General features: G+C 34.2%; 1 protein-coding gene across 15 annotated transcripts in view; it reads left to right on the top strand.

The window, feature by feature from the left end:
• DMD (dystrophin) overlaps nt 1-27,781 on the top strand; it is a 1,236,775-nt gene that overhangs the window by 498,167 nt on the left and 710,827 nt on the right. For all 15 annotated transcript variants that reach the window (XM_072027522.1, XM_072027514.1, XM_038175527.2 and 12 more), the window contains 6 exons: nt 1,285-1,408; nt 8,645-8,732; nt 15,745-15,986; nt 17,491-17,671; nt 23,843-23,988; nt 24,970-25,182. In XM_072027522.1, the coding sequence (XP_071883623.1) occupies nt 1,285-1,408; nt 8,645-8,732; nt 15,745-15,986; nt 17,491-17,671; nt 23,843-23,988; nt 24,970-25,182 (994 nt within the window). The remainder of the gene's footprint in view (nt 1-1,284; nt 1,409-8,644; nt 8,733-15,744; nt 15,987-17,490; nt 17,672-23,842; nt 23,989-24,969; nt 25,183-27,781) is intronic.

Below are 27,781 nucleotides of genomic sequence, written 5' to 3'. Positions count from 1 at the left end.
TAGGAGTTTTTAATTTTAATATAGACTGTTGGGCTGGGATTAGGGAAGTGTGTGATTCTTTCTTCTGCTTTCATTATTTATTACTCAGTTGTTCACACCTTATTGTTAAATAGACTCATAAAGATCACAGTGGAGAACATGGAATTCTTTCTTGTACTAAGTTTTCATTTCTGTATATGTAGATTTCTGTAGCATTAGATTTTACCTTGGAGCCCTTTTTTTTTTAATATATATATATGGGAGTTTAAAATAATTAATTTCTCCAAAGACACAAATGTCATACAAGTTCTTGGGTTTAGTATTTTTTTTTATTATTATTATTTAAATTATGCAGTCTATATTTACAAAACAAACTGAAAGATACAGCTGATTTTATTCGAGGTCCTTCTAGGTCTTCAGATATAAATATAAAATCACATGGTGCAATAAAGAAATGCAGTCAAGATTACAGTATATCTCTGAGAAAAAAACATCTCAAGCTTCTTGCTTTAAAAGTAGTCTAAATACTGAATCAACTTGGCTTGATTTTTCTAGAAAACAGCAATTTAAATATCTGCATATGATAACCTTCATTTTGAACTACTACCTTCTGAGTAGGTAACTGCAATTAAGATCACTTTTGAAGGAGTTCATGAAAGAATCCAGGCTTTAATAAAAAGGACTGTACAGTAAAAAAGTAATTTAAAAGTAGATGCAGAGAGATGGGTATCTTCTTTTTTCATTTCTGAATTTCTAGCTGTAGAAATATTATAATCTAATATTGATTAGTAATTACATTCTACAACAAATTTGAGTCATTCAGAAAAGAACTCTGTCTAATGGACAAATTTCCTGCTTTGAATATCCTTTATAATAGAGTCAGCACAAACTAGCTCAGAGATTGTTCAGGTATGAAGACTGCATTTTGTGAGCCAAATATGCCTCACATCTTCAACTGAGCCAACAGCACTTATGATACACTTTATTCATCTGTGAGAGTCACATGTTTCATGTCTTCCAAAAACATCAGCTTGTAAAACTGGAATCCTTACTGTGAGAACTGTTGCATCTGTTCAACTGTCAAATCAGTGTCTTAAAAATTAAAAATATTTTTAAGTTTTCAAATCTTAGAATGAATAGTTTTATGAGGTAGCTATTGAAATGAGGGTTTAAAACTGCATTTTTTCAAGAGCAATTGATGCTTATTCCTTTGTTTAAATAATTAGTTAAACATTAGTACTGTTAATGTTATTTTCAGAAACTTTGTGGAAAGCAGATGTCTTATTGTACTTCTCTGTATCTTAGGTTTGACTCGGATACAACAGAACTCCATAGCTGGATGACCCGCTCGGAAGCAGTACTTCAGAGTCCTGAGTTTGCCATATATCGAAAAGAGGGAAATCTCTCAGATCTCAGAGAAAGAGTCAATGTAGGAGAAAGTACTAGTATATATGTTTGTTAGTTTGTATTAGCTTGTCCAAGTGCTTTCAAAGTCCAAGTTTAAATGGGTTCAAATGTAAACTGACATGCATTGATTGACCATATGCACAAGAGAAATTTAAAAGTGTTCAGTATTTTTGTATGTTACAGATTTTGGCACCAAAAGTGATACACAGAGATCTCTGAACACAGGGATTTTTTTTTTTTATTCATACATACCCATATTTAATTAAGGTATTCTTGATTCATGAAAGTCTTTGGTAAAGTTGAATCTAAGTCTATAAATTACTTTTTAAGTATGCACTATAATTTTATACTAATGACTTAAGTTGACATTATACATTCACAAAGGATGGGAAAAGTGTCATATTTTAGTGTATGTTAGAGTAAATCTGTATCTAATTCATCCTACAGTGCTGTAAAATATATCTGAAAATACAGTCTCCACAGAAATTATTTTAATCTGTTTTTTGTACCATGGCTGAACTGAAACTGGTTCTTTCTACTTTTTTTGCAAAATCATTCTGCACTGCTTAAGAAGTAGCTGTGTTTTTGTATGTTTCACACACTCTGAATTCAGCCTTTGAAAACTAAGCTATTAAAAGTTGCCTTCAGTATTTAGTTTTTGGAACTAGTTGCAAAAACCTTGCCTTTTCTGAGTAAGAGAAAGGGGAATCCTTTTTATAATAAGCTATTATGCTTGTACTATAATAGCATATCATGGGACCTCATTAAATATACGATGTTATGGGCTCCTAAAACACAAACAGATGGAACATATTTACTGTACTGAAGTTAGTTTTGCTGCTGTTTTTTTTCTCACTGTCTGCTTTTCCATCATAGATTAGTAGTGATTGAGTGATTCTGAATTTTGTGACATACAACTGTTAAATAACAGTTTTGTTGCAATAATTTTAATTTATTTATTAATGTTGTCATAACATTACTGCTAGTAAGTATCCGTTAGAGTGTAATATACTGAATTTAGTTTACGGCACTACTTCATGTTATGTAAATGTATATAAATATGTATGGAAATAAGCAAACTGGATCAAACATACAGAGAAGATTTGATGGATTCAAGTGCTTCCATAGCAGTATAATAAGATTCATTTCATACATAAACAGATATATAGGTAATTTGCTGAGTGCTTCCGTCTTCATGGTAGGTAAAATTAAAAAAGAAAAGAAAAAAATGCTCCTGTCTCCCCTTCATCTATACCCATTTTGAGGAACACAATTTCAAGGATGGCAAATCAGCTCCTGTTTTGACCTATTGTGTTGAATATCTGCAATATCAGGTTTCCCTAAGCAATAAGATGCTTCACCTCATCTTGTCACTTTCAAAGACTGTAAAACCATGAAAGGACTCAGGAGCTATGGTTCACCTTCCCCCTTCTTTCCTTTCTTTGCTCCCGAGGAGGTGGTGATCTGTGTCGCTGCAAGTAAGGGGTAGAGGTAGGTGAACTACAGATCCTCCTCTGGTCCCATCTGGATTTCTCAGCAGCGCTTGCCTTGCCTTTGTTGGTGCTGAGGAAGAACATTGGGGTTGGGAAGGCACTGCTTACTGCAATTATTCAGATCTTGTTTAGATCAGTGAAAACATGTAATATGAGGGAAAAGCAGCATGAAGTTTGATCTGTGAATGGGCATTGAAAGTTTGAAATCAGGCACTGGAGATGGCAGGAGGTATTTCAGATATTTCTTTAACCTCCTTAGAAATGAAATAATTGGATGGCTGGGAAATCAATTTCCAACTTTTTTTAATGAAATGTACTGAGCAGTAGAATCTAATTTGTATCACAGGGAGTCTAACACAAACCAGCAACTCTAAATAAAAATATGAGAAATTAACTTATATCCCTCATTAGCATTGTAAATATTTTTAAAAGACCAAGACTAACTTTGATTTCATATAGTATCACTGCTTTTAAAATAAACATTTTATTGAGAAGATCAAGTTACATCTGGAAGTTTCTAGCTTTTTTTAAGGGATAAAACATTTGGATGGCATATTAATGTGATAGACTAAACTCTGTAGGGTTGACAAGTACTACCTAGATTCTGTGTGGAACAGTTCTCAGTTCATGGAAATCTTTCTATATACTTTCCAAGAAAATAAAAGAGGGGGTGGGGGTTGGGAGGGGTGTTTAAGTGCCGGGTTTTAAAACATGTCCTGGCCTGGGCTCTATCTGCTCATGTTAAACTAATAGCCAAAGCAGGAAGTATTATCCAGTTCATTGATTTGCACACAGTATTGTTTACTTGTTATCTCTTTTAGTTTCTATTTTCCTCACAATTAGGCTCAAATCAATGACAAAATAAGATAATAATTTTTTTTATTAGATTATAATCTCCAGTAAAGCTGTAGAAGGCATTTAATAGAAGATAAAACATCAAAAGTGAAACCATATGTTAGTGATAATTGTAAAAGATTTTATTTTACTGACATACAGTCATACCCCAACATAGTACTTGCACATGCATGCTACCCTGCACACATGCACACAGAAGTACCATTTTTCACTTAGTGGCTATCATTTAGTTTCCTCCCATTGCAGATTGGTGTAGCATAGGACACCTATGCTTGAGTGATGTCAGACTTACCATACGTTGCTAACTGTGGTAGCCACTCAGTCCCATAGCCTTTTCTTAGTGACTTTCCTTTCTACTGTTCTTTTGTAGATAGGTTACTAATTGGATGGTTATTTTGTTGTTGTTATTGTTGAAGCATCTTAGTCCTACTCATCATTTTTCTTGGAGTCACTTTCATATGACATAGTGGAAGTACATCTGTTATATGGTGAAGGGACACAGACTTCAGAAAGGACAGCCACAAGGGAAGCTCTTTTGCCATCATTGATGATTCACCAAGTTCAAAAGCCTGCTCCCATCCCAGTTCAGAGAAGGCCTCGGGGAGACGGAGCCAAGAGCAGGCTGTATGAAACATACTGTGTTTTCTAAGTCATCTGCTGTTCAGATACTGGCAGGAAATTAGCCTTTAGCAGATGTGTTACATTGATTGAATATATTAGAGATGCACAGGAAGTCCATTCTTGTGTCTGTGGAGGACCAAAAACATGTATAGTCCTTCCCAGCTACAAGAGAAAAGGCCTTAAATGGCCAAACTTGACACCGTTACTGTGGAAATTTGTAGGACAACACTATTATTCCTAAATAACAAAGACATTCAAACATTAACGCCACAACTACCTTCACACTGCATCACACTGTTAACATTTTCAAGTTAATGCATGTAATTTACTGAAAACAGGCATAACAATGACTCAGGCTTTTTGTTTGTTTCTCTTAAGCCATAATAAACCTTCATTGTTTCAAGTTCAAATATATGAAGGTTCAGGTACAACAAGTTAAAAATTGCTACATAGAAAATCTTGCTTGGTAAGAAGTCAAACTTGAGTCTGCACATCAGTTAGTTAAGAACAAAACTCCCTGAAATGAGTTTTGGTTAGACAAGTAGCAGCCCCATGAAATTCAAGATCAAAGGTAAATATATGAGAAACTGATATAAGGGAAAATGTCAGATACCCTTGGCAATTATATTTGTTCTTCTGGGATTCTCAAATTCCCAGTTCTCACTTCTTTTTCTTTTAGTGACTTTCTTCAGACATGGTTAGTGGGGCCTGGATATTTGAAAGCTGAATCACTGTCAGAGCCAGTGATGATAATATTACAATTTTCTGCTCATAGTGGTAGTTGACTAGAGTCACAAGAGATCAGGGAATACTACTAGTGTACATCCATTCACGGAGCTCACAAAATCAGATTTTGATTTGATATGAATAACATCTGGATTCATTGGAATGTCAGTATTTTCAGTGTTAGGGAGTCATTAACTGCCAACTAAAATCTTAGGGTCAAATAAAACTCTCAGAATATTGTGAAATTTACCTCTTCACGTTTAGCTGGCATTTAGCTGAAGATGCATTTTTAGTGTTATTCAATCAGTTAAAACTAAGCCATTATATATCTTTATTGCCAGTTACAAAATATTCCTCAAAGAGAATTTATCCCCTATTAGATGAAAGCCTGTCTTATATTTCTGCATTTTTTCTGAAAAAAAAATAATAATAATAATACAGGGAACAAAAATATAAAAAGAAAAATAAATACTGTTCTGGGGAAAAAAAAAAAAAAGTAAAATTACATTGCAGCTACCACAAGTTTTCATCAGAAGTGTTGTCTGCAATGTACAGAACCTAAAAGTTTCAAAATTTTGCAAAACTCTTCAACCTTATCCCAGCCTACTTGTATCATTAATGAACCTAAATGGAGAATATTGTCCCTTTCAGTAAAGGAAGCAATGACAAAACACTCAAAAGGATAAATGAGAGGTGTTTATGGGACTACTGCTCTGTTTATTTCTTGGCGCTTTGCATTTACTCATGGAAATCGTTCCTCTGAGGAACTTAAAAATGTAAGATACAGTTTGTGGGTTCAGCAGACAACTGTGCCATGTAGAGAGTAAGAGCAAGACTATATTAGTGCTATTAAGCAAGCAGGGTAAATTTCCAACTTTCTCCCCAAATCAGGTAAATTGTCCCATACTTTCTGTTTGTATGAGGACCAAGAGGACAGCCTTTTCTCCCATGACTGGCATAATGTTTTCTGTGTGTAAATGTGCGTCTTTCTGTATCTACTGTTAGCCCTTCATTTTTATGATAAATGCTGATTACATTAAAAAAAAAAAATGGAGAAAAGCAGTTGACAGTGCTTGATATGTGCCAAATTTTCATGTTTATTTTTGAATGCTTTACATATAGTGTTTATATTTTCTATCAGTACCTGTAAACATCTTTTGGGAGAGAGGCAGACACTTCTCCACATTTTTCTAGACACCAAAGTGTTCACTGCCATAGACTTCAATGTCAAATCATTTTCATATTTTAAAAAGCTATTTTAAGTGTATTTCAGATTTTTTATGATTCATTTGTGTTCACTACAGTTGCAGTTATGATAATTGTACATCTGGCATTACAGACGGAGCAAGATTATTTTCAGTATACTTTAGTGTTTTTATGATTCTTCTGAGTTTCCTGTAGTTAGAGTCATGCTAATTATACCTAGCATTATAGACAGAGTAGTATTAATTAAGATTCTATAGTCTTGAAACTTTGCAGAGAATTAATAGAAGAGAGTATTTTGAAAATAAATATATTGTGCAGTGCAATAGTAGAAGATATTATTGACCTACAGAAACTACAAATAATTAATACAGTCATCTGCAGTTTATTGTGATTAAGCTTCGTTAATTTCCAGTGATAATTTATCAACATGGAAAACATGTTTATCAATTTCAAAATATTTCCATCCTTAATTCTTTCCCAAATATCCTTTCTACATATTTTATACAAAATCTATACAAAATCTTCAGAACTGTTAGAAGCTTTGACATACTGTTAGAATGTCTGCTGTTCAGTCATTCCTATATGCACAAATGAATGGCAGCTGTAAGTAGATGGCAGATGTGTGAATTTAACTGAAAATCTCTCTTTTTAGTATCTCCAGGGAGCTTCTTCAATTGATTCTTTTATTTGTGCTTTTTGTAGAAATGTCTTCCTCCTTCCTTAATAATCTATCAATGTTTCAGAGTTTTCTGTTAGGCAAAATAAAGTTCAGACCTTAAAATCCTAGTGTTTATTTTCATTGGAAGTTATTATAATTTTGTGTGCACGCTACAGAAGCAGGTTAAGTTTTAAATAAGTAAAGCCTCACAATTTCAAATATTTTGGCATTTCTTGAATTTCATAAGCTTTTTATTGAATAAATCATATATATTCCCTACTACAAAGTACAGAAATTTAAACTGAAGATGTTTTAAGCATCATACTTTAAAAGCTATTTCGAGAGTTTATTGAGAAGTACTTATATTACTTCCTCCTAGGCATAGCAATCTATATAATAAATAAGATTTTCAAATGTGAGCATATAACATTATTCTGATAAATACATTAGTAGACACCTAGATGAGGTTTCTTTCCAGTTGTAATGAACTTTTTCACCTTGAGAGTCAAGTCATAGAGAATGTGTCTTTGCTGTGGAAATAAAGAAGGGGATCAGTAAGCCTAGTATGGTCAGTCAGACTGAAAAGCCACAGCCAGGACTGTGTCACCATCCTGTATATGTTACCTAGGATTTGTGTGGCGTGTCCTTTTTGTATGTGCTGAGAGACTCGGAATTATGGCAAAACATGTTGGTTAGGGTCTCTGAGAGTTATGTATAATCTGTTTTATTGTAGGTATCAAACTGTGACCCTATGCTTCTCCTGAACTAAACAAGGAATTTTAGAGCTGGATTAGAGTTTCTAAATTATAGCTAACTAGATTACTAAATTAGTCTAAAGTCGAAGATGTGACTTGATGTTGTTAATTATGAGACAACACTGGGGGGCTGTTAGATCTAAAATAATTTTATTTTCCATCTATGTTATCATCTCAAAAGAAATTAGAAACTTCAGTTCCTACTGTATCCTGAAACATTATCAGGTAGCCTGCAACTGCTGTTATTAGCTAGTGTGAGCACACCTGAATGTGGGTGAGAAATTTTTGAGTATGGAAAGGTCAGTTAGGTATTAGGTCAAAAGGTATTAGGTACAAAACATAAGTGGAAGCCTATGTTAGTTCTGCAGTTTACTCTACTCTTACCTAGTGGCTCATATGTGGACGTCTACTATATAAGCTTACAAATATGTTAGATACGTTAATATGCATTTATGTTTTTTTGCCAACGAAAGACTAAAACAAGCAATCAGATGGTATTGGTATTCAGTACTGTGGTATGCCATGAAACACTGTGGTTTAGTTAGCATGCTCAATTCTTACTGTTATAAATAGGAGCCACGTGAGAAAAGAGCAAATCTTCTGTTCCTCCACAAGGAATTTCTGTTGAATATATATTATTATTCTGAAATATTGGGCTTTGAATAGCTCTTAATTTGTCTGTCTTTTATTTGTCTGTAAAATACTGATGTGTACCATTTGTCAGCTCTGTCATGTTCTGGTTCTCAGTTTATGTATCTGACTTTATGACTGACTTATTTCCTGATCATATGTGATACTTTGTGGTTTTGTTGCAAATTGGGAGGCTGGCAGGGAAATGTGGCAGATTAAATGGTCTCAAGAAATCAGAAGACATCCCTGAGATTAATTACTTTTTTCTTCAAAATTCCTCTTTTGAAATACTCACCTTTCCTGTCATGCTGCAGGCCATCCAGCGAGAAAAGCCTGAGAAGTACAGAAAGCTGCAAGATGCCAGCAGATCAGCTGAGGCCCTGGTGGAACAGATGGTGAATGGTAATTACATGGGAGTTGATTTAGATAATCTTCTTAGGGATTTGATAAACGCACAGGTTTATATTTATCACAAGAATTATATTAGCAAATACTGTCTAAATGGAACAGTAAAGTAAATTGCATTATATTTTTTTTTATTATTTCTGAATGTTAAATCTTTTAATTAGTAAAGAGAACAGAATCTTAGAACTTCAGTATCATGAAAATAAATGTGTGTAAAATGAACTGTATATTAATAATCTGGTCTGCATAGGGACTAAAGTTGTAATCTTGTTTTCTGAGTGTGCTAAGCTTTCGAAGATACATTCGTTCATCAGTTAGAAAACTGACAGCATTACTCTGAACAGTTCGAAAGAAGTGTTTTCTGACTTTTCTTATAATATGCTGTATATTTTATTATATACATTGCTGTAATGTTCTGAATTATATAAAATATATTTTTAAAGGATTTTGGAAGAGATTTTTTTGGCATTTGGCAATTCAAAGATAATAAATATCAAAGCTTATAAAAAATCTTTGAAAAGAAAATTAGTTGCAAGTTTTTTATTTTTTACCATTGAATGTTCCAAAAAAATATTATTATATTATTCCATTTTTGAACTTCTGACTATTTTTAAAGGAAAAATAGAAAACCCAACAGAAAGATAGATGAAAATAAAGTCTGTGATGTCATTGTTCTTGATGTTAAAGAATTTCTAATTTTGTAATAAAATATTAAACATGGGCACTATCTGTCGTACTGATAGGCCTACCAAAAATGCAGATGTTGACACTGAGCTTCAGAACATGTATTTTACATTAAATTGTTTTAATAAAGAATCAAGAATATAATAAGAATTTAATTGCTAGGACTGAAATGGTAAGCAAAGCAAATTTGAATCCTAAGATTATCTTGCTTAAGTATGGAGTTGTAATACTTTATAAAAATGGGAATCCTTGTGTTCTGGGCATATTTAATTACAATTACTGTAACGACTGTTGCAAGGGTTCCCGTCTCAGGCTCAGTGAATAATCTGAAGGAAGGGAGTCTGGTCTGCGTGTCTAGTATGCACCCTCTCTTGCACCCTCTTTTAAATCCTATGGCTGTTTTCCATGGCTGATCATAAAAAAAAAAAAAAAAAAAAAAAAAAAAAAACAAGCAAAAGCTTTGTCTTTTTTGATGTGATTTCTGCCAGGGAGAACGGGCTGTACAGGTTTTATTTCTTTGGCCATTTGCAGGCTCGCAGCTCAGGAATTCCAGCTTCAGCTTCATTAGATTAAGTATCCTAAATATTGTCATGTTCTCAAGGTTCTCTTTTTTTCTCCTTCAGTCCTTTATGTTTATTCGTAGCTTATCGGTGTTGTGATCTGAACTGTGGATAGCTGTGCGTATAATTATTTCTAGCATCTCACAAATCTCTTTTCAGAAAGCATGTATTCCAGTTAGGATGTAAGCTAGTATGGTAGTCCAGTTAAGCCAGCATGATTTTATGTTTCCTGACAATTGCTTTGAACTCTGTATCATGCCATACATCATAGTAGCCTTGGTAGCAAGAATATTCTGGCAAGGGTGACAGGTTAGGTGTCTGTATGAATGAAGATCCTTTTTTTGTGGTGATTTTAGGGGAGAAACAATTCCTTTGAAAAGAGATACAGTTCCTCTGGCCTAAATTGTTTCTGGGACTATCAGCTACTCCACTACTGCAAACGCAATTTGAAGGATAGTATTTTGAAATGGTTAAATAATGCAGTGATCACCACCAGGTGAGAGCACCAGAGAGTGGAATTAATTTAACATTACTTGAGAAGAACTGTAAAATGATTTTTAAAAAGAATTTTGTAAATGACATACGTTGCTAGGTGTTCAAAATTATGTGTTGAGCACAGAGGAAGTTAACCACAGGGTTCAGCCTTGGTACTTCTACAAACAACACATTTTCTGTTTGTCTTTCCATCCAAATCGTTATGCTCAAATGAAATTGCAATTAGATTATCTGTAAAATGATACTGAACTAAAAGGTGTGTAAAAAAAAATCTCACCATTAAAACCTACACCTTATACTGTAATAAACTTAAGGGGCTTTATATTTTACACAGTGATTCAACTAAGTTTCTCTAGTCTATGTGTGGTTTGTCAAAATTTGTTTGGGACATACAGTCTTCATCTCTTTATTATTTTTCTGTTGATTTCTGTGTTCATTATGAATAAGAGGAAAGATTATATCACAGTAGAGTTTTGTTGCAGAATCTCCAAAATAAGGTTCGTCAGAGCAGACTGACTATACCTACATACCTGCCTCTTCTAATGCTGGAACTCTTTTCCACAACATGGGAAAAAAGTGGAATTAAAAGTGCCTCTTTGGGAGACACATAATTTAGCATCTGGTGGAGGGAACATGTACTCTGTTATCTTGAATGAAGAACCTTATTAAAGTTTCAAAATTATAATTTACAAACCTCACATGATAGTGCTCCTATCATTATTCTGTGTGGTACTTTCTTTCAGGAAATCATTCAGTGATGTAGTTGATGGTTGTCATGCATATTACAGTATTACAGTGTAATCTCTAATTAAAAGACCACCCAAGGCAAACAGATTTAAGATGAAGATAAGTTGTAAAAGCAACTGATAACAATTTAACTGCATTGCTAATTTTAATTTACTATATGTCAACTAGATCTGGACTAAAAATGGTTGGAGTTCTAAGAAGATTCCAGTCATACTAACACTGTCTTTTTGGCTTTGCTTACATGTAAGGTGTGCTTTCTCTTTGCTCTTAAAAAAAATAATAAAGAAAGAAGTAAAAAGAAAAAAAGAAAAGAAAAAAGAAAAAGTTTCTGAATGTACTAATGTAACATGAGGAGTATGAAAACATGAAGTGATCTGTTGGCTTGTAAGAGAGAAATAATTCATAATGGTGGTGAATTTCATTGCTGCTAAATATAATATATTTATTTTCTTGCTTTTTATTGTTTACTGTGGTAGGAGGGGGAATAAGTTAAAAAAACAAACAAACAAAAAAAAAAAAACAACCAGGATTCAAATTCCGGAGAGAATCGGGTTTATTTATTTAGGGTCTCATTTATTTGTTTTGTAGCACTGAGGGAAATAATCTGAGGAAGTGTATTTATATAGAGCAGCATACCTGCCTTATGGTTTCAGCCATTGTCAGCAAAAGTATTCTGAGCAGAAGGAACTTTGATTTCACACAGTGCATGTGTTCTTAAGTTTGTAAGCAGTGTGTCTGTAGGTTAGTACCATTTGAAGGACTTTTCTTACTACAGAAAAATCACTGTTGCCTTACTCTTACCCAGTCACCCATCTTCTACATGGGCTGTACTCTCCCTCTCCTTGCCCATGCTGTTAAGAAGCTTGATGATTACAGTCAATTAAAACTTGTATCTCCTGTTTTCCATTTTAGGAAAAAAATAATAATCTGATATTGTACTCTCAATTGCTATTCTAAAATAGAATAACAAATTCTCTGATGGATAAGGAAAACAGTTTAGCAGTTTGAGAGGACTCTTGACTATTGTAGTGATTTAGAATAAAATAGGGCATTGAGATGAATACTGAGAATGTTGATAAGCACCATTGAAATGAATACAAATTAATTTGTTGTGATAAAATTCATAATGGTTAGGTACCACAGATTGAAGAAAGACATGTAATATCTTATTTCATTGTGAGTTACCATTTCACATATGCTTATGAGTCAAAAGTTATAAAAACACAGATAATATTGCATTATTCTATCACAGATCCATAGCAAATGTTAAATACACTTAAGATATGCTTTATACTAAGTGGTAATTCCAAAGTGCTTCCAAGCAAGGTGTTGCACAATTAAAAATACTCAGGTGCAATTTGTTTTGCACAGTACACATGATAATAAAATTAGTTATTCTACTTAAGGTAGTGATCTGTTTCCTCTAGAAACAGATCTATTTATTCACTGATTGTATCAGCTCTTCATGATTATGAAACATGAAAATATTATTCCTAAATAATATTATTATTATATAAATAATTATTCCTAAAATAATAGTGTTTTACCAGTGTGTTCCTTCTCCTGATTCTCAATTTTTATTATGTCTTGTTGCCACACATGAAACATAGTGAGGGTATTCATGTTGCGATCATGAATGAAGGCTGAGGGTTGCTAAAGTTGGTAAAGATAATGAAGAAATCACTATTTCAGCACAAGTAATGTCCATTTTCTCCATCCTTCTCAAAATGTTATTCTGACATTTAATGGATAACGTTGTGTTGCCTGAGCTGTCTGCAAATTTTGAGAGTTTTAAAAGAGCATCCCATGGAGATTTTCAGATGGCTCTTCACTTCAGCATGTTATGCTGTCTAATGGAGGTGTACCTCTCTATTCTTTTACCAAACATGTTTCTCCACACTCCAGTCTTGTACTCCTACTTCAGTTACATGAAGAGCAAAAGCATTTCTCTGTTCATCAGCACTTCTAGAATCACATTTAGACTGAAAGTTTAGATATTAAAGAATTGAAGAAAATTGAATTATATTTTGTATTTTCACATGCATGTTCCATTACGAGGAACACAGCAGTGAAAGGAGGAAAAGAGGATCCAGTGTATCTATATTTTCATCAGCAATGCAGTCCACTGTGAATCCTTGAAAAAAATATTACAGGGAAAAGTATTATTATGTATGGAGAGTCCATGACTGCCCTTCCCCTGGTAATCATAATCTTGCCTAAGGGTACTTTGGAGACTGTGAAAGCTGAAAAGAAAAGAGAGGAGGAATATAAATAAAAGTGATCTTAGTGCACCATCCTTCTCTGCCAAAGTCATAGTCAGTGTCTTAAATGTTCAGAGGTGATCATGAGCACAGTGTCAGGGATGTCTGCTCTCTCTAAAGAGTATGCAGCATTTTTATAACCAAAATTACAACAGGACAGAAGCAATTGTTGAAATATAACATAGTTAAAGGCTTGTCTTCTATATGTGTGTTTTGTTTTTCTGTTGGTAAGATTCATTATCTATGTGCCTGGTCAACTTTGTTGCTGCACGGACATGCTTTGTCATTCAGGTTTATGCTGCCTCTTCACATGTTGCTGCATATTAGACATTATACTTTAAGAAAGTGAAGTACTTCTGGAACAACATCTCCAAATGCAAAAAAACACAAAAAGACCAGACCACTGATGGCTTCTATTATGATGTGTCAAAATACTGTTTACCTCTTTAAACTTTAAGTTTCATTTTATACCCTTGCTCAGTCATTAAGCTGTACCATCCATTTTATAGAGTACAGCATGCAGCTGATGCATCCACCATGGTTGCCCAGTAGACCTGTGCTTCTTATTTTTCTGCATTATTGCTTGTACTTTTTGTAGTGATGTAAAATTTGCTTGGCTAGAACAATATCCTAGAAACAGAATATGTCCAGGGATCTGCTGCCACATACTGCATAATCATCTGTTTCAACGTGACATTGAATGAAATAATCCCAAACTGAATTCAGAATAGCGTTTACCCAGAACTATGGACTCCACAGCAAATGTGATCCTGGATTATTGTTTAGTGTGATTTACCATATAGATTATGGCCATTCCTTAGAAAAAATATTACAATTAGTTTTCAGTACTATTTTAAATAAGGCTTTTAGCCATAATTGAGGCTCATTTTCCTAATCCTACACTCAGCAATTGCACATTAACTTCACAATTTTGTATCCCTGATAAGGAATCTTTCCTGCAGATTAGGAGTACAGTATATAGCCAAGTTAAACTATGTCAATAGTATATCAAAAATCTCAGGGAAATTTTTGTTTTATTTGCATTTAAACACAGTTTTAAGAAATACAAAAACTCCTGAAATGTGTTTATTTTGATAAAAGCATAGCTTTTATTTTACTGGTTAACTGATGTATGTACTAATGATGATTTTATTAAAAATGTCCTTAAATACATATGTGATCGAGAAGTTTATTAATTTTGAAATTGGTATCAGCTCTATTGCTATGTTTATGTCATCCCAGTAAAAACATGGTTATGGATCACAATTAAAATTCCCCTGAAAAATAAATGAGTTTATAATTTATTAATCAAATGTAATATTAATATTAATACGTTAATATTATTTTGAATTCAATCTAAGTTCAAATTTCAAAATAATTATAAATGTTCTTGAAAGATTCCTTTGCTCATTCTTGATATGCCTGACACTCTTCACAAATTATATAATACATATTTTTCCATTAAATAGTTCTAAATATTTGCCTTTTCTCTAATAACCTAAGTCAGTTTTCTTTTGTGAACTGTTATTTAAGACCGATAACTGAACAATAGACAGAAACAGGCAAACCATAGTAGATGAACTAAATCCTGGATGAAAATAATTATGAAGAAATGTCACATACAGTTTCTTGACTCTGAGTCTTTCTTTGCTTGATGTCTACTGATGGCCACTGTTGGAGACAGGGTACTTGCCTACACTGTGCTTTGATCTGATCAGTATGATTATTCTTTAACGCTAATGGTATTTCTAGACTAGCACATAATGAAAACTTGAGGGTTGGATTACTACAAACATCAGAATAACTGTGGAACCTAATTTCCATTCATTTGAAATTAAAAAAAAAAAGCAAAACAAACAAAACCCACGCACAACAATCTTACATGTTAAAATCTAGTTGCCATCTAGACAGAGCTTTCGAAATCCAACTATAAGGCATTTTGTTATTTCCTACAGCACTGGTAATTAGCTTTATGTATTTTATCTTCGCTGTGTTTTATTCCCATTCTTGTACCTTAATGCACTTTATAATTAATTCCCATAGCAAAACAAAACAAAACAAAAAACCCTGACAGCAACTTAAAGAAGTTTTTTAACTTCTTCCTCTGCTGATATGTAACATCTGTATGTGCAGGACAATAAATCATTATTTGGGTTTATTAGCTCTCAGATGGAGAAACTGAATTGTTAGAGTATTTTGAAATTAATTTACTTCTTTGTGACTTATTTAAGTGTTGAACTTCTTCTTTTGTATTCTTTCTAGAGGGTCTGAATGCTGACAGCATTCGACAAGCCTCAGAGCAGCTGAAGAGTCGCTGGATTGAGTTCTGTCAGTTGCTGAGTGAAAGGCTGGCATGGCTGGAGTACCAGAATAACATCATTGACTTCTACGGCCAGCTGCAGCGACTGGAGCAGACAGCAATTACTGCAGAAAACTGGCTGAAAGCACAACCAACACCAGCAACAGACCCTGCTACAGTAAAAGCTCAGTTGGAAAAATGCAAGGTTAGAAATTCTATTTTATTATATTGTACTTCCTGCTTTACCAACAGGTGGCCACATTGTCACCCACAATATTTGAATATAAAAGTGGAAATTGGACTCCTTATGTTTCCAAGAAAATCATTGAAAATACTTATTCAAGGAAAAGAAGGAATGGTAAATGACAAGGCTATAGAACCTAGTATGTGGGTATTTAAAGTTCTGTCCTAAATATTTAGTTATTTTAAAATATTTACATACCTAAAGTTAGGGAATGAAGCTCCTAAACTCTTTCTTTTTTTCCTGCAAGGATCTATTTCTTTGGTTCTTCATTAAGAAACTGTTGCTTGTAATCTCTGGCTGTAAGGATCTGGGCCTTAAAATTGTCTTCATTGTCAAGTCCAAAATCCTGCTACTGCACACCACTTTACTTGTTACATGTTCTGCGTTTTGGTGCAGGGTTGATTGGGTAGTTGAAAGGAGGAATATTCTTTTGTCATCATATGACAGAATTCCAGGTGTTTGTACAAAAACTGTCACACACATTCAATCATAATTCTACATAAATGTTTTCAGTTGTGTGCCGCACCATTGTAGAAATTTGCTCATCTTTCTTGCTGTGAACAACTCTGTGGGCAGGGGTTGTGTCGTGACAGTCACTCTTTGCTGTGTATTTTTGTTTTGAACAGCATATGGAGACTTTTGAAGGGGGCATAAATACATTACCAATTTTAGAAGTTTGGTCAACCTCTGAGGAATAGTTTAAATGTGGAGAGCTTCTTATATATGCACTCACTTCCTAGCTAATACTGTTTGACATGAATCCATTTTGTAAATTGAAATGTAGTTATGCATTATAAATTTCATGGCATGCTTGTACAAGTTTTTTCTCTATCAAATCTCTGGTTTTGGAAGCTCTCAAACTAAACAAATGTTTGAAAAACACATTTAGAGATCTCTTCATGCTATTATTTCTATTTTCACATGTTTCCAAGCTGGCATTGTGCTTAGAGGGGTTCTCTGGTTTTCTTGCAGAAAGCTTCTGTTATAGAAGCTCTGCTACAAACAAAACATTTAACTTACCCAAAGATGCTAACTTTCTTTTCTTTTTCTTTTTACTTAGCAGTTGCTAGTGTTACAATCTGTTTAAGGTCTCCAGAAGGCATAATAGCAGAATCTGAACCTAGAATGGATTACTTTGGGGCGTTTGGAATTCTAGGTGATCTAATGGAGATGGGTCCAGGACTGTGCAAAATGTGGAGTTTTTATCTTCCTGTCTCCACATGAAAGGAATGTTCCTCAGGCATGGAGTTTGAATGTACAATCTATCTCATTTTCTTTGAGCATTACACGTCTAAAGTGTTAATGCCATGCGAAAGTAAAATATTGCTGAGATTTGTTCTTACTATTACTGATGTAGTTGGAAACAAAACAATTTTGTAATGTGCAGTGAAATGGTGATTTCATGGCACTAGTGATTTCGAGAACTTGATTTTGATTTTGATTTTTTTTTAATCCAAACATGCAGGACGAAATCATCCGAATGTCAACCCTACAGCCTCAAATTGAACAGCTAAAGGCTCAAAGTCAGGCACTGAAAGACAAAGAACAAGTCCCAATGTTTTTGGATGCTGACCTTGCCGCTTTTACCAGCCATTTCAAACAAATACTTGCTGACATGCATGCCAGAGAAAAGCAGTTACAGACCAGTAAGTATTCACAACAAAAGGTCAGTTTGCCTGACTAACATGCCAAGAGTAGGCATGTACATTTTGCTTTCCTTTTGTATTTGCTTTTGTTACACTAAAACAGTAGTACGATTTAGGTGACCTTTTTGCAATTGAATTAGCCTTTTAGATATTATCAGTACATCATTTATACAATATTAATAGGAAAACAAGGAAAACTTCTGAAATAAAGGTTATAGTTAGTGTACTTCTCCCATTAGATTTACTCTTTATAGCACGTATTTGGACAGATTTAGTGGTATGTTTTGGCAACATAAAGCTTTATTTAGTTGGATTATGAGACCGAGCTGCCTCAATCTCTGTCAATAGAGAGGAGAGTTTAATTTCAGTAATGAATCTTCACTAAACTTGTCTGGAATAGAAATTTAACTCCATAAAATTCATTAAAAAGAGTAGGTGTTTTAGGGTATCTAGTTTTTCACCATGTGGTGAACTTCTCCTTTTCTTTAACATAGAATATGTTTGGTAGTTATAAGATTATTTGCAGTATTTGTAATAAAAGGGTTTTTTAAAAGGGAGAAGATGCTATGCAAAAAATGAAGGTGACTTTATTACTGATAATAAATACCTTTTTTCCAATGTATTCCTGATACTTAGCATGCCAGTGACTACTTTCTGTATTAATTATAAAATTAAAAGAAAGGTATCAGATAAAAATATAAGCTTAAATTTTCTCAATAGCAAATAAATTATTTTCCCCTCAAACCAATGATTGTACTGTTTTGAAATTAGACATAGTGCTAGCTCCTTCTAGTGGATCTTTGTAGTATTCCTCCTGAGTTTGTTGGAGATGTTTGGAATGATTCCTTATTGTTGTGCTGCTGTAGTTATTTCACACATGCACACACACAAACTGAAGAGCTGATTATGCATAAGGGAACTGAGAAAATTAAATAAAAGTATGCAACACCATGTGATGAAAGAACGATTTGTAAAAAATTAGTATTAAGGACTGTAAATTTATTCGTAACACTGAAGATGGCCATGAAATGGATAATATTTAACCATTGCTAATGCCACACTGTGTTACATGTTGAAATTATTTACCATTCTGCCAACAGGAAAATATGGAAAATATTAGCTTCCTAATGATTTATTCAAGACATAATTTTGTGTAATTGCTGTTTTTTCGTCACCTGATTTTACTACAGCAAGACCTCACGAACTAAACAGATGGTTATTCCTGTAAGAGAAGTAGTGTGCATTGCCTGACTTACACTGTCACAAAGCAGGGGTTTTGCTTGTTTTTCTTGGCAGTAGTTATTTGTTCCCACTCCTGTGCTGCAATATGCTCCCATTTGCTGTCCAGCTGCAGAAGTAGATGTCCTTCAGTGGCAGCACTGAAAAGGCTGGGATGAGTGTCCTAAACTGATAGATCACAGAAGGCCTTGGATGAATATTTTACAGAACCATGGTCTCTTGTTCTTATTTTACATGGCTGTTCTGCATCACAAGACTTTCATCTAAAATGGTTTAGCTGTCAAGATGAGACTGTTTTATTTAATACGGTATATGTCTGTAATGATAATTTTGGTGAGATCACAGAATCAAAGAATATCCCGAGTTAAAAGGAACCCATAAGGATCATTGAGTCCAACTCCTGGCAACACACTGGTCTACCCAAAATCTTAGACCATGTGACTAAGTGCACAGTCCAACTCCAACAGTCTTGGTGCATCAACTACTTCCCTGGGGAGCCTGTTCCAGTGTGCGACAATCCTCTCGGTGAAGAAACTCTTCCCAATGTCTAGCCTAAACCTCCCCTGCGTCAGCTTAACACCATTCCTGTGGGTCCTATCACTGGTCACTAAAGAGAATAGATTGGCACCTGCACGCCCACTCCCTCTCACAAGGAAGCTGTAGACCATGATGAGGTTCTCCCCTCAGCCTCCTCTTTTCCAGGCTGAACAGGCCAAGTGACCTCAGCCACTCCTCATATATTGTCCCCTCTTGTCCCTTCACCATCTTCATAGCCCTCCTCTGGACACTCCAACTGTTTTACATCCTTTTTGTACTGTGGTGCCCAGAACTGCACACAGTACTCGAGGTGATGCCGCACCAGCGCAGAGTAGAGCAGGACAATCACTTCCCTCAACTGACTAGCAATGCCATGCTTGATGCACCCCAGGAGTTGGCCCTCCTGGCTGCCAAGGCACACTGCTGGCTCATATTCAGCTTGCGGTCAACCATAATCCCCAGATCCCTCTCTGCAGGCCTGCTTTCCAGTGTCTCATCGCCCAGTCTGTACGTATAGCCAGGGTTGCCCAGATGCAGTACCCAGAATTTGCTCTTGTTAAACTTAATGCAGTTGGTGATCATCCAGCTCTCCATATGATAACATCAGATCATGATGTTGCTTGCTCTTTATTTGTCTTCAGAAATTTTAAAAACAGTTTTTTCAAAGTGCTAACTTCATTAGATAGCTCTGCTCTAGATACGAATGACCATGATGGTGATACTGCATTATTTATAATCCCGTTTCAGGTCTTAGGAATCAAAAAATGAAAAAACAAAACAAAAAAACAAGCAAGCAAACAAACAAAAAAACAAAAAACTAGAAGTTGAACCTTAGAAAATTTCAAAAAGTCCTGAGTGTTTTCTATTAATTTCCATGACTATTTACTACTGAGCAGAGAAAAGACTGTATCCCATGTCTTTACGGTAGTCTTAGTTTAATAGAAAATGTTGGAATTTGCTGGAATTGCATTTTGGGTATTTCAGCTTCTTGTTTGCACAAATTCTTGATTCTAAATTTTTGATTCATCATTAGTGTTTTTTGTTTTGTTTTGTTTTATGTTACTTTACTCCATTATCTTTCTGTCAAATAAGAGTATTTAGATAATCTGTTCTGGTTTGCTTACAGGGAATTATTTCTGGCAAAAAAAAAAAGTTTTCTCTAGTTCTAGAAGATTGTCTCCCTCTTTTTTCTTTTTTTTTTTTTTTTTTAAGGTTTGGTTTAGTTTTAAGGTTCATGAGTGTTTAGCAGCTTCTTTATGCTGCACAGTAGATAAATAAAATATTAAAGATATCTCATTTTCTCAAATGTTTTTATGAGCCTGCATGAGATAATGTCCCTTACTCTGTAGTTCACTTTTTCATTTTGCTCCAGAGTAAAAATGAATTTTTTTAAGGATGGGAAATAAAACCACATACAAATTTTGTATATATATATACATAGAAATATATATATATGTATTGTTACATTATATCTTGTAGAACTGGAGAGGGCTTCCTTCTATTTCTTTGAAGAGGTAAATAAATTAGAGAATTGGAAGTGTTAGAGTACTTGCAGAACCTTGGCTGTGTATTATATGAGATTCTTTAAGATTCCACTTTGAAAATTCATGGTGAAAGATGTGACAGAAGGGAATCACAACTTTCATGAAATCACTAATACAAAGACTGATGAATAGCTTCAGAGATGGGTATTACAAAATAAGTGAAATACATTTTTGTAAAAAAAAAAAAACAACACAACAGAATATAATATAGTTATAAACACTGCAGTTGATACTGAGGAGATTTTTATGGGAAATGCATGCAATTTTGTCTAGACCATTTGTTCCAGGCAATAAGTCTCTATTGAAATGATCTCATAGGTTGTATTCATTGCCTTTCTTCTTTCACATTGGTGCAATGAACAGTGGGATTTCTCCTGATGGACAGGAGATGGACATTGTAACATATCCAGTGGGATTTGGTATTGTTGAGATAATTGTATTCTCATTTCATTTCTGTTTCAGGAAAACAAACAAAAAAACAAACAGAAAATCCATTCACACACACAGAAAAATGGAAAGCCTAGTTTAGTTACAGTTTGGGTTGAGGACTTGCTATATCTTTATATATCTTTATCTATATCTTTATATATCTATATAAAGATATATATCAGAATGCATATTAATACTTTGTGCTCATCATTTGGACTTCGATCCACAAACATTATTGTGGCAAAACAAAGATTAGAATAATAATAAATAGGTCTGGATGTGTATGTATGCTATGAGCATGGGGAATTTAGAAACACTGCCTATAGTGAGACCATACATGTGTTAGATTTTAGACAGATAAAATTAGGTAACAAGGATTCCACTGCAGGAGTTTGACTGAATTCTCATCATTGACATCCACAAATTGCAAGAACAGTATAGGCAATTGTTATGCTAAAATACGTTAAGACGCTTTCTTGTGGAGGAAAATGCTGATACATCATTAAAAGATCTATCTCAGAAAAAGTTATTGAAAAGTAATATTTCATTACTAGTAATCTGGAAAAGTGAAATGGGAAAACTATTGTTTCACTGAACTTTAAAGCGCTTTTAAAATATAATATTTAGTAGCCAAATTGGAAAGCCACTAACTTGATAAAATTAACATCTAAAAGCCTGCTTGAACTCTTCATCCTTCCTGCAAATAGTAGAGAACAGCATTAGTTAAAAATGGAAAAAAAAATGTTATAAATGTTTTAATGATTCTGAAGTTGTTATTATTGGCAAACTTTCAGGACAAGAGTTTTGTACAGTGTGCTGGAGTTTGCTATAACAAATCTTTTTTTTTTTGACCTGTTCTATGATGTTCCTCACTACTATTGAACATAGCAGTTCTTGTATATAGCTGTCCGAATTCAGAAAAAATGTTTTTTAATTTAAAGGAGAAAATTGGTATTTATAGAAGTAAATCTTAACATCAAAATACTGAATTCCATTTCATATTTTTTAAATAACAATGCAAATTAAGAGTTGTATACTTTATCATATCTGAGCAATACAATACATGTATAATGTCTGCATTTGGAGTGATGAGTTTAAATGTATTCTATTCTAAAATAGAAATTGTTTGGATTAAATGAGTCACAGACAATGCAAATATAACTAAGGGAATTAAAAGTTTTAAAATGCTATTTCAATAGACCAGCTGTTAACAATGGTGTTGAGATGAAAAATGCCTGTTTTCTGTGTTTGCAAGCATGTATTACAATTGCTTTCTGTGTGCATACAATACACCAGAGGGAGAAAAAAAGGCTGTCTTCCATGGTAGCAAGTCTTGGCTTTTGTAAGTCTGCAGTTGTACCTTATAAATCAGATCAGGCAGGATTTTGAAAAGAAGAAAGTGCACCATACAGTATGCCCAAAAGAGAGAGACCTTAAGTGGACCTGATTTCTGTATGTTATGATGTCTTGCTGACAATACAAGTTTTTCAAGTAACTTTCTGTTGATAACTACAAAATTAAGTTAAAATAAGCAGTGCATTCTGCCAAGCACTGCTTTATGAAAATGTAAGCAAGCTTGCACTTTCATTCTCTCCTTTGTCAAAATCGCTTTTTGGACAGTTATATCATTTTCCAGTACAGTTTCTTCTGAAACACTGGAGACATATAGGAGATAAAAATAGGTGTTACATTTTTGAGCTTTTATGTACTTTATTTTTATGTCATACAAGTTGGAAATTTTTCAATGAATTAGCCATGTTATTTGTCTATACTTTTCTCAATGACTGTAGAGGAAACTATTGTAGAGGGAGTATTGCACAGGGAGTATCTCTACTAATGAGCTGCTGTGCATTCCAGATGTTGTCTATTTAATGGCAGCTGTAATGTTGTTGTACGAAGCACAGTGTGATAAAATTCAGCTTTAACGCAGAAGAGAAATTCATCTTCTAAGCTTTTAACAGATGTCTTAAACAGAACATTTTACTTGAAAAGAAACATTTAACACATGAACACAGGCCATAAAAGGGAATGCTGTTTTCCTACTGTGTTTCTGAAATTAGATTTTGGGTTAAGTACAATGGTTTGTATGTTGATCTCTAAATGCACACATTTAAATTTTCTTGTCCATTTAGGTTTTCACGTGACCTAGAACTCAAGAGAGACTCAAATGTTACACAACTAAAGAAATGGTCTAGATACCATAAATTTTTGTGAGAGTATATTTAATTCTTCTAAAGTTATCTTCTTCCACAGTTCTTGGAAAAATCTGGAGCTGATGTACTGGGTCTGTTGCAACCTGTTGCAAAACAGCCATTAACTTCAATAAGGCTAGGTCCTCTACCAAACATCTTCTGTCAACAAAACAATTAATGGAGTGCAAAATGATTTTATTTCTTTCCTTTTTCTTCCCCACTGAATGTAGTTTTTGACAGTTTGCCTCCAGCACACTATAAAGAGACAGTGACTACTATACTTTCATGGATCCAGCAGTCAGAAACTAAACTCTCCATACCTCAGGTTGCAGTTGCTGAATATGAAATCATGGAGCAGAGACTCAGGGAGCTCAAGGTGAGTGTTCAGCCTGTGGAAAGAATGTCTCAAAAGAAAAGTTAAGAGTAACAGAATCAATTGTCATGAGTTGAAGCTTGTCAGCTGTTGAAGCCTGTGGATCTTAAGAGATTTATACCCAAGGGCTGCAGAAGACAGTGGATACTTGCTTCTGTCATTTCCTAAAATTTAAAGGATTGAAAATATTATTAATCGTTGAAACCAATTATATAAAATATTGAGTATGTTAAGGAAAAGCCTTTGTTTGTCCTCATGATCTATAGAATATTCCTTTGATGATAGCTCTAGTCATTAAGAGTAGATTTAGCTCATTTCATTTTCTGGTGTTCACATGAAAACATACGTACTTTGCAAAATGCAGCATGTGCATCATCAGATTTCCTGTCAGGTTTACAAGTAGACACAAATATGGGACAAGTTTTGCCACCAGGTACAAACTTTACCTTCATTTCAGTGTCTGATATTGCCTTACAGTCAAGTGGCTAATAAGCATGCTGTTTGATGGAACTAGCAATGCACATGCAGAAATAGAAAGTAAAATATACAAAGAAAAAGTTAGATGCAGCAAATATTGGTAAGAATTTGAAAAGTTTTAACACGTTATAAAAGACTTTAAATCATAAAAGCAATTCTAAGTTTATTATTTTTCTCCATGTATAGTTTGATTCTTTTAAAGTGTAGTCATTAGGACCATAGTAAATTCCTATCTCAAGTTAGTGAAGTGTATGTGGATCAGCTCCATTAAAAAGTATAAATGAGTCTGGTTATATTATCAGTTAAACTAAAGATTCTGCAATGTAGTTTGTGTGAGAAAAGCAATTCCAAATAGCCTAGTAGTATATCATTGGAAGTTTTAACAAAGATGTTTTAGCACTTAGAGTTTTCAGTCCTTGCTCCAGCAGTCTCTCTTATGGCTGTGAGAAATTTGTTCAGAATTGTCCTATACATGAGTTGAAATACTATTTGCTGGTTATATCATAGGCTCTACAAAGTTCTCTGCAAGAGCAGCAAAAAGGCCTGAACTATCTCAATACAACTGTGGAAGACTTGTCCAGGAAAGCCCCTGCAGAAGTCAGCCAGAAATATCGGTCAGAGATTGAGGTGATCGTTGGCCGCTGGAAGAAATTGTCGTCACAGCTGGGGGAACATTGCCAGAAACTTGAGGAGCTTATGACTAAACTCCAGCGATTCCAGGTTAACCAACCTTTTTCAGCTTCAGCTATTGTTGTGGCTTTTGGCCATAGGAAATGCATAGAATGCATTTATACACCTCAAGAAAATAACAATAAAATTAAGTATCAAAGGAGCACATGAAGCTAATGTATTAAAATGGTCACTTGATTTTGGTGGGTCTAAGATTTGACTTTAAGTTCCAATTTTGTGGCTGTTTCTGCCCATGTATTCTAATGGTAAAATTTAACTTTGATTTCAATGAAATTGTTACTAATATTCCTCTACTTACTTTTTCAATGTAGTTGAAGTACTTTTTTTTATGCAGCTGAAGTAGCTTTAACCATATTGACTTTAATAGATTCACTTACATGGTTAACATCATTTGTTGTAGGGTAGTATTTTGGCAGCGGTTGCCAAAAATTGGAAGTGTACATGACTTACCAAAAGCATGATGCATGAGTAGTTCCATGTTATGAATAATAATAAAAGAGCATATGAGCTGAAATTGTTATTTTCGGCTTAATTCAATAGAGTTGTAAAGGTATTCTTACACTTCTGCTTTTGTGCAGAAAAATAATCAGAGTAGAAATAAATGCTCATTATTTGTTACTTTTAAGTGTTTAGATAAGCAAAATGAACAAAAAAATAAAAAAGGAGGTAGACATCTTACCATTTATAATTTAGCTACTGTGCTATCGTAACTCCAAATTATAACTTGTTTCCATAGCTACATCTCTGAAGTTCAAGGCTGGCCATGCATTGGGGTTTAACAGCGTAGTCAGTTAGCAGTCAGATGCCCACTCAGCTGCTCTCTCACTCACCCTCCTCAAAAGGACATGTGGACAAAATAGGATAGAAAGTTCTTGAGATAAAGACAGGGAGATCACTCACCAGTTACTCTCAGGGACAAAACAAACATGCCAGTAAAAATAGTTTTGGGTAGTGAGAAATGAAAATGAAACTTAAAACACCTTCCCCTCTGCACCCCTGGCTTTTTCCTAAGCCAATCTTCACTCCATTGCTCTCAACGACACCTCTTCCCACCAAGCAGTGCAGGGGTGTGGGGAACAGGGGCTTACTGTTAGCCCATCACAGTTCAGGAGAAGTCTGCTCCAGTGTGGGCTCTCCTTGGGCTGCATCTTCCTTCAGGAAATATCCACCTGCTGTGGGGAAATACCTGCTCCATCATGGTCTCTTCCACAGGCTGCAAGGGAAACTCCAGCACCTGGAGCACCTCCTCCCTCTCCTTCTTCACTGAGCTTGGTGTTAGTGTTCACACTGCTGTTTCTTACATTTTTCTCTCCTGTCTGTCTGACATTTTTCCCCTTTTTTATTCGGGTTTGTAATGAAGTGCCATCAGATTGTCTGACAGGCTCAGTTCTGCCCTGCAGTGAGTCAGTTGTAGACCACCCCTGAAGTTGCATCCACCTCCCTAATCACTACTAATTGCACACAACAGAATATTATTTGTTTGTGAAATTCAAGCCTGTGTCTTCCTTGTCCTGAATTTTCTGGAAAGAAGTTTAGAACTTCAATCACTATTCTTAAAAGGAGAATGCCCTGTCATGAACATCATAGTCATGCTCTTCAGAGCATGTATTTTTAAAGCTATCTGAGCTATTGTTGAATACAAATCTTGGCCCTTTTTATTTATTGCTGAAATCACTGTGGTATACAGTTAATATAAAATTTGTTGTCCTTTCAACTCCTTGAATGACTTGCCTTCCAGACAATTGTTTTAGCTGTTGTAATTCATGGAATGTTTCTTCAAGGGATATGATAAAATCAGTGTTGATAGATAAAATGCATTTCCAGTCTAATTCAAAATGCAGGCTATACATTTGATCTTCATTGCTAGTTGGAGACTGATTCTTTTTAAAATAAATTCCATCAGATCTATATTTTGCAGCACTAATGAATTATATTTTAAGTATTCATGTAAAGGTATTAAATTTTCATCATGAAATATGATTCTGAACTATTTTTACAAAGTGATAATTGAATGCACAGTAGAGACCTCAACTTTGTTTTGTTAATTGCCATTCTGAACTATACCAATAATTTCTGTATGATTATTTTTATTATTTCAATTCATTTTCCATGGTAGCCTGTTGTTATTAGATATATCAAGCACATTTGGAAAATGATTCCTTTCATTATCTACTATGTAATAGTTGTTAAAGCATTTTGGACACATTTTAAGGCACAGTCTGTGTTCTAATGAAATCTCCTTTTTATGTTTTAATTTAATTTTGCTTTCAGCATACAATAGTGATATATACTTCACTGTTAACAAAAACAATTTGGTGAACAAATACATTATAATTTCCCTTTGAATTTTTTGCCATTTGTCATTTTTATTTTAATATGCATCTGTTTACCTAAGGTAGAGTTTTAAGGTAATTTTAAGTGACATTTTTTTTAAAGGACAGTTTAAATTTCTCATTGACTGCAAGATTAAATAAAGTCTTTCATCTCTAGGATTGAGCAAAGCTGGATATGGTTCTCCTGTCAGATCATCAAATCTCATTCTACCTTTTATGGTTTTAGGTTATCTATAAGGAACTTTTGTAGAGTTCCTTATTTGCAAGCATTTGATGTTCGTTCAACTTTTTCTTTT

The sequence above is a fragment of the Anas platyrhynchos genome, chromosome 1 (assembly GCF_047663525.1).
Source record: "Anas platyrhynchos isolate ZD024472 breed Pekin duck chromosome 1, IASCAAS_PekinDuck_T2T, whole genome shotgun sequence".
Lineage (NCBI taxonomy): Eukaryota > Metazoa > Chordata > Aves > Anseriformes > Anatidae > Anas > Anas platyrhynchos.
The sequence above is the reverse complement of the archived record's forward strand: the minus strand, read 5'-3'. Positions and strand labels throughout refer to the sequence as shown.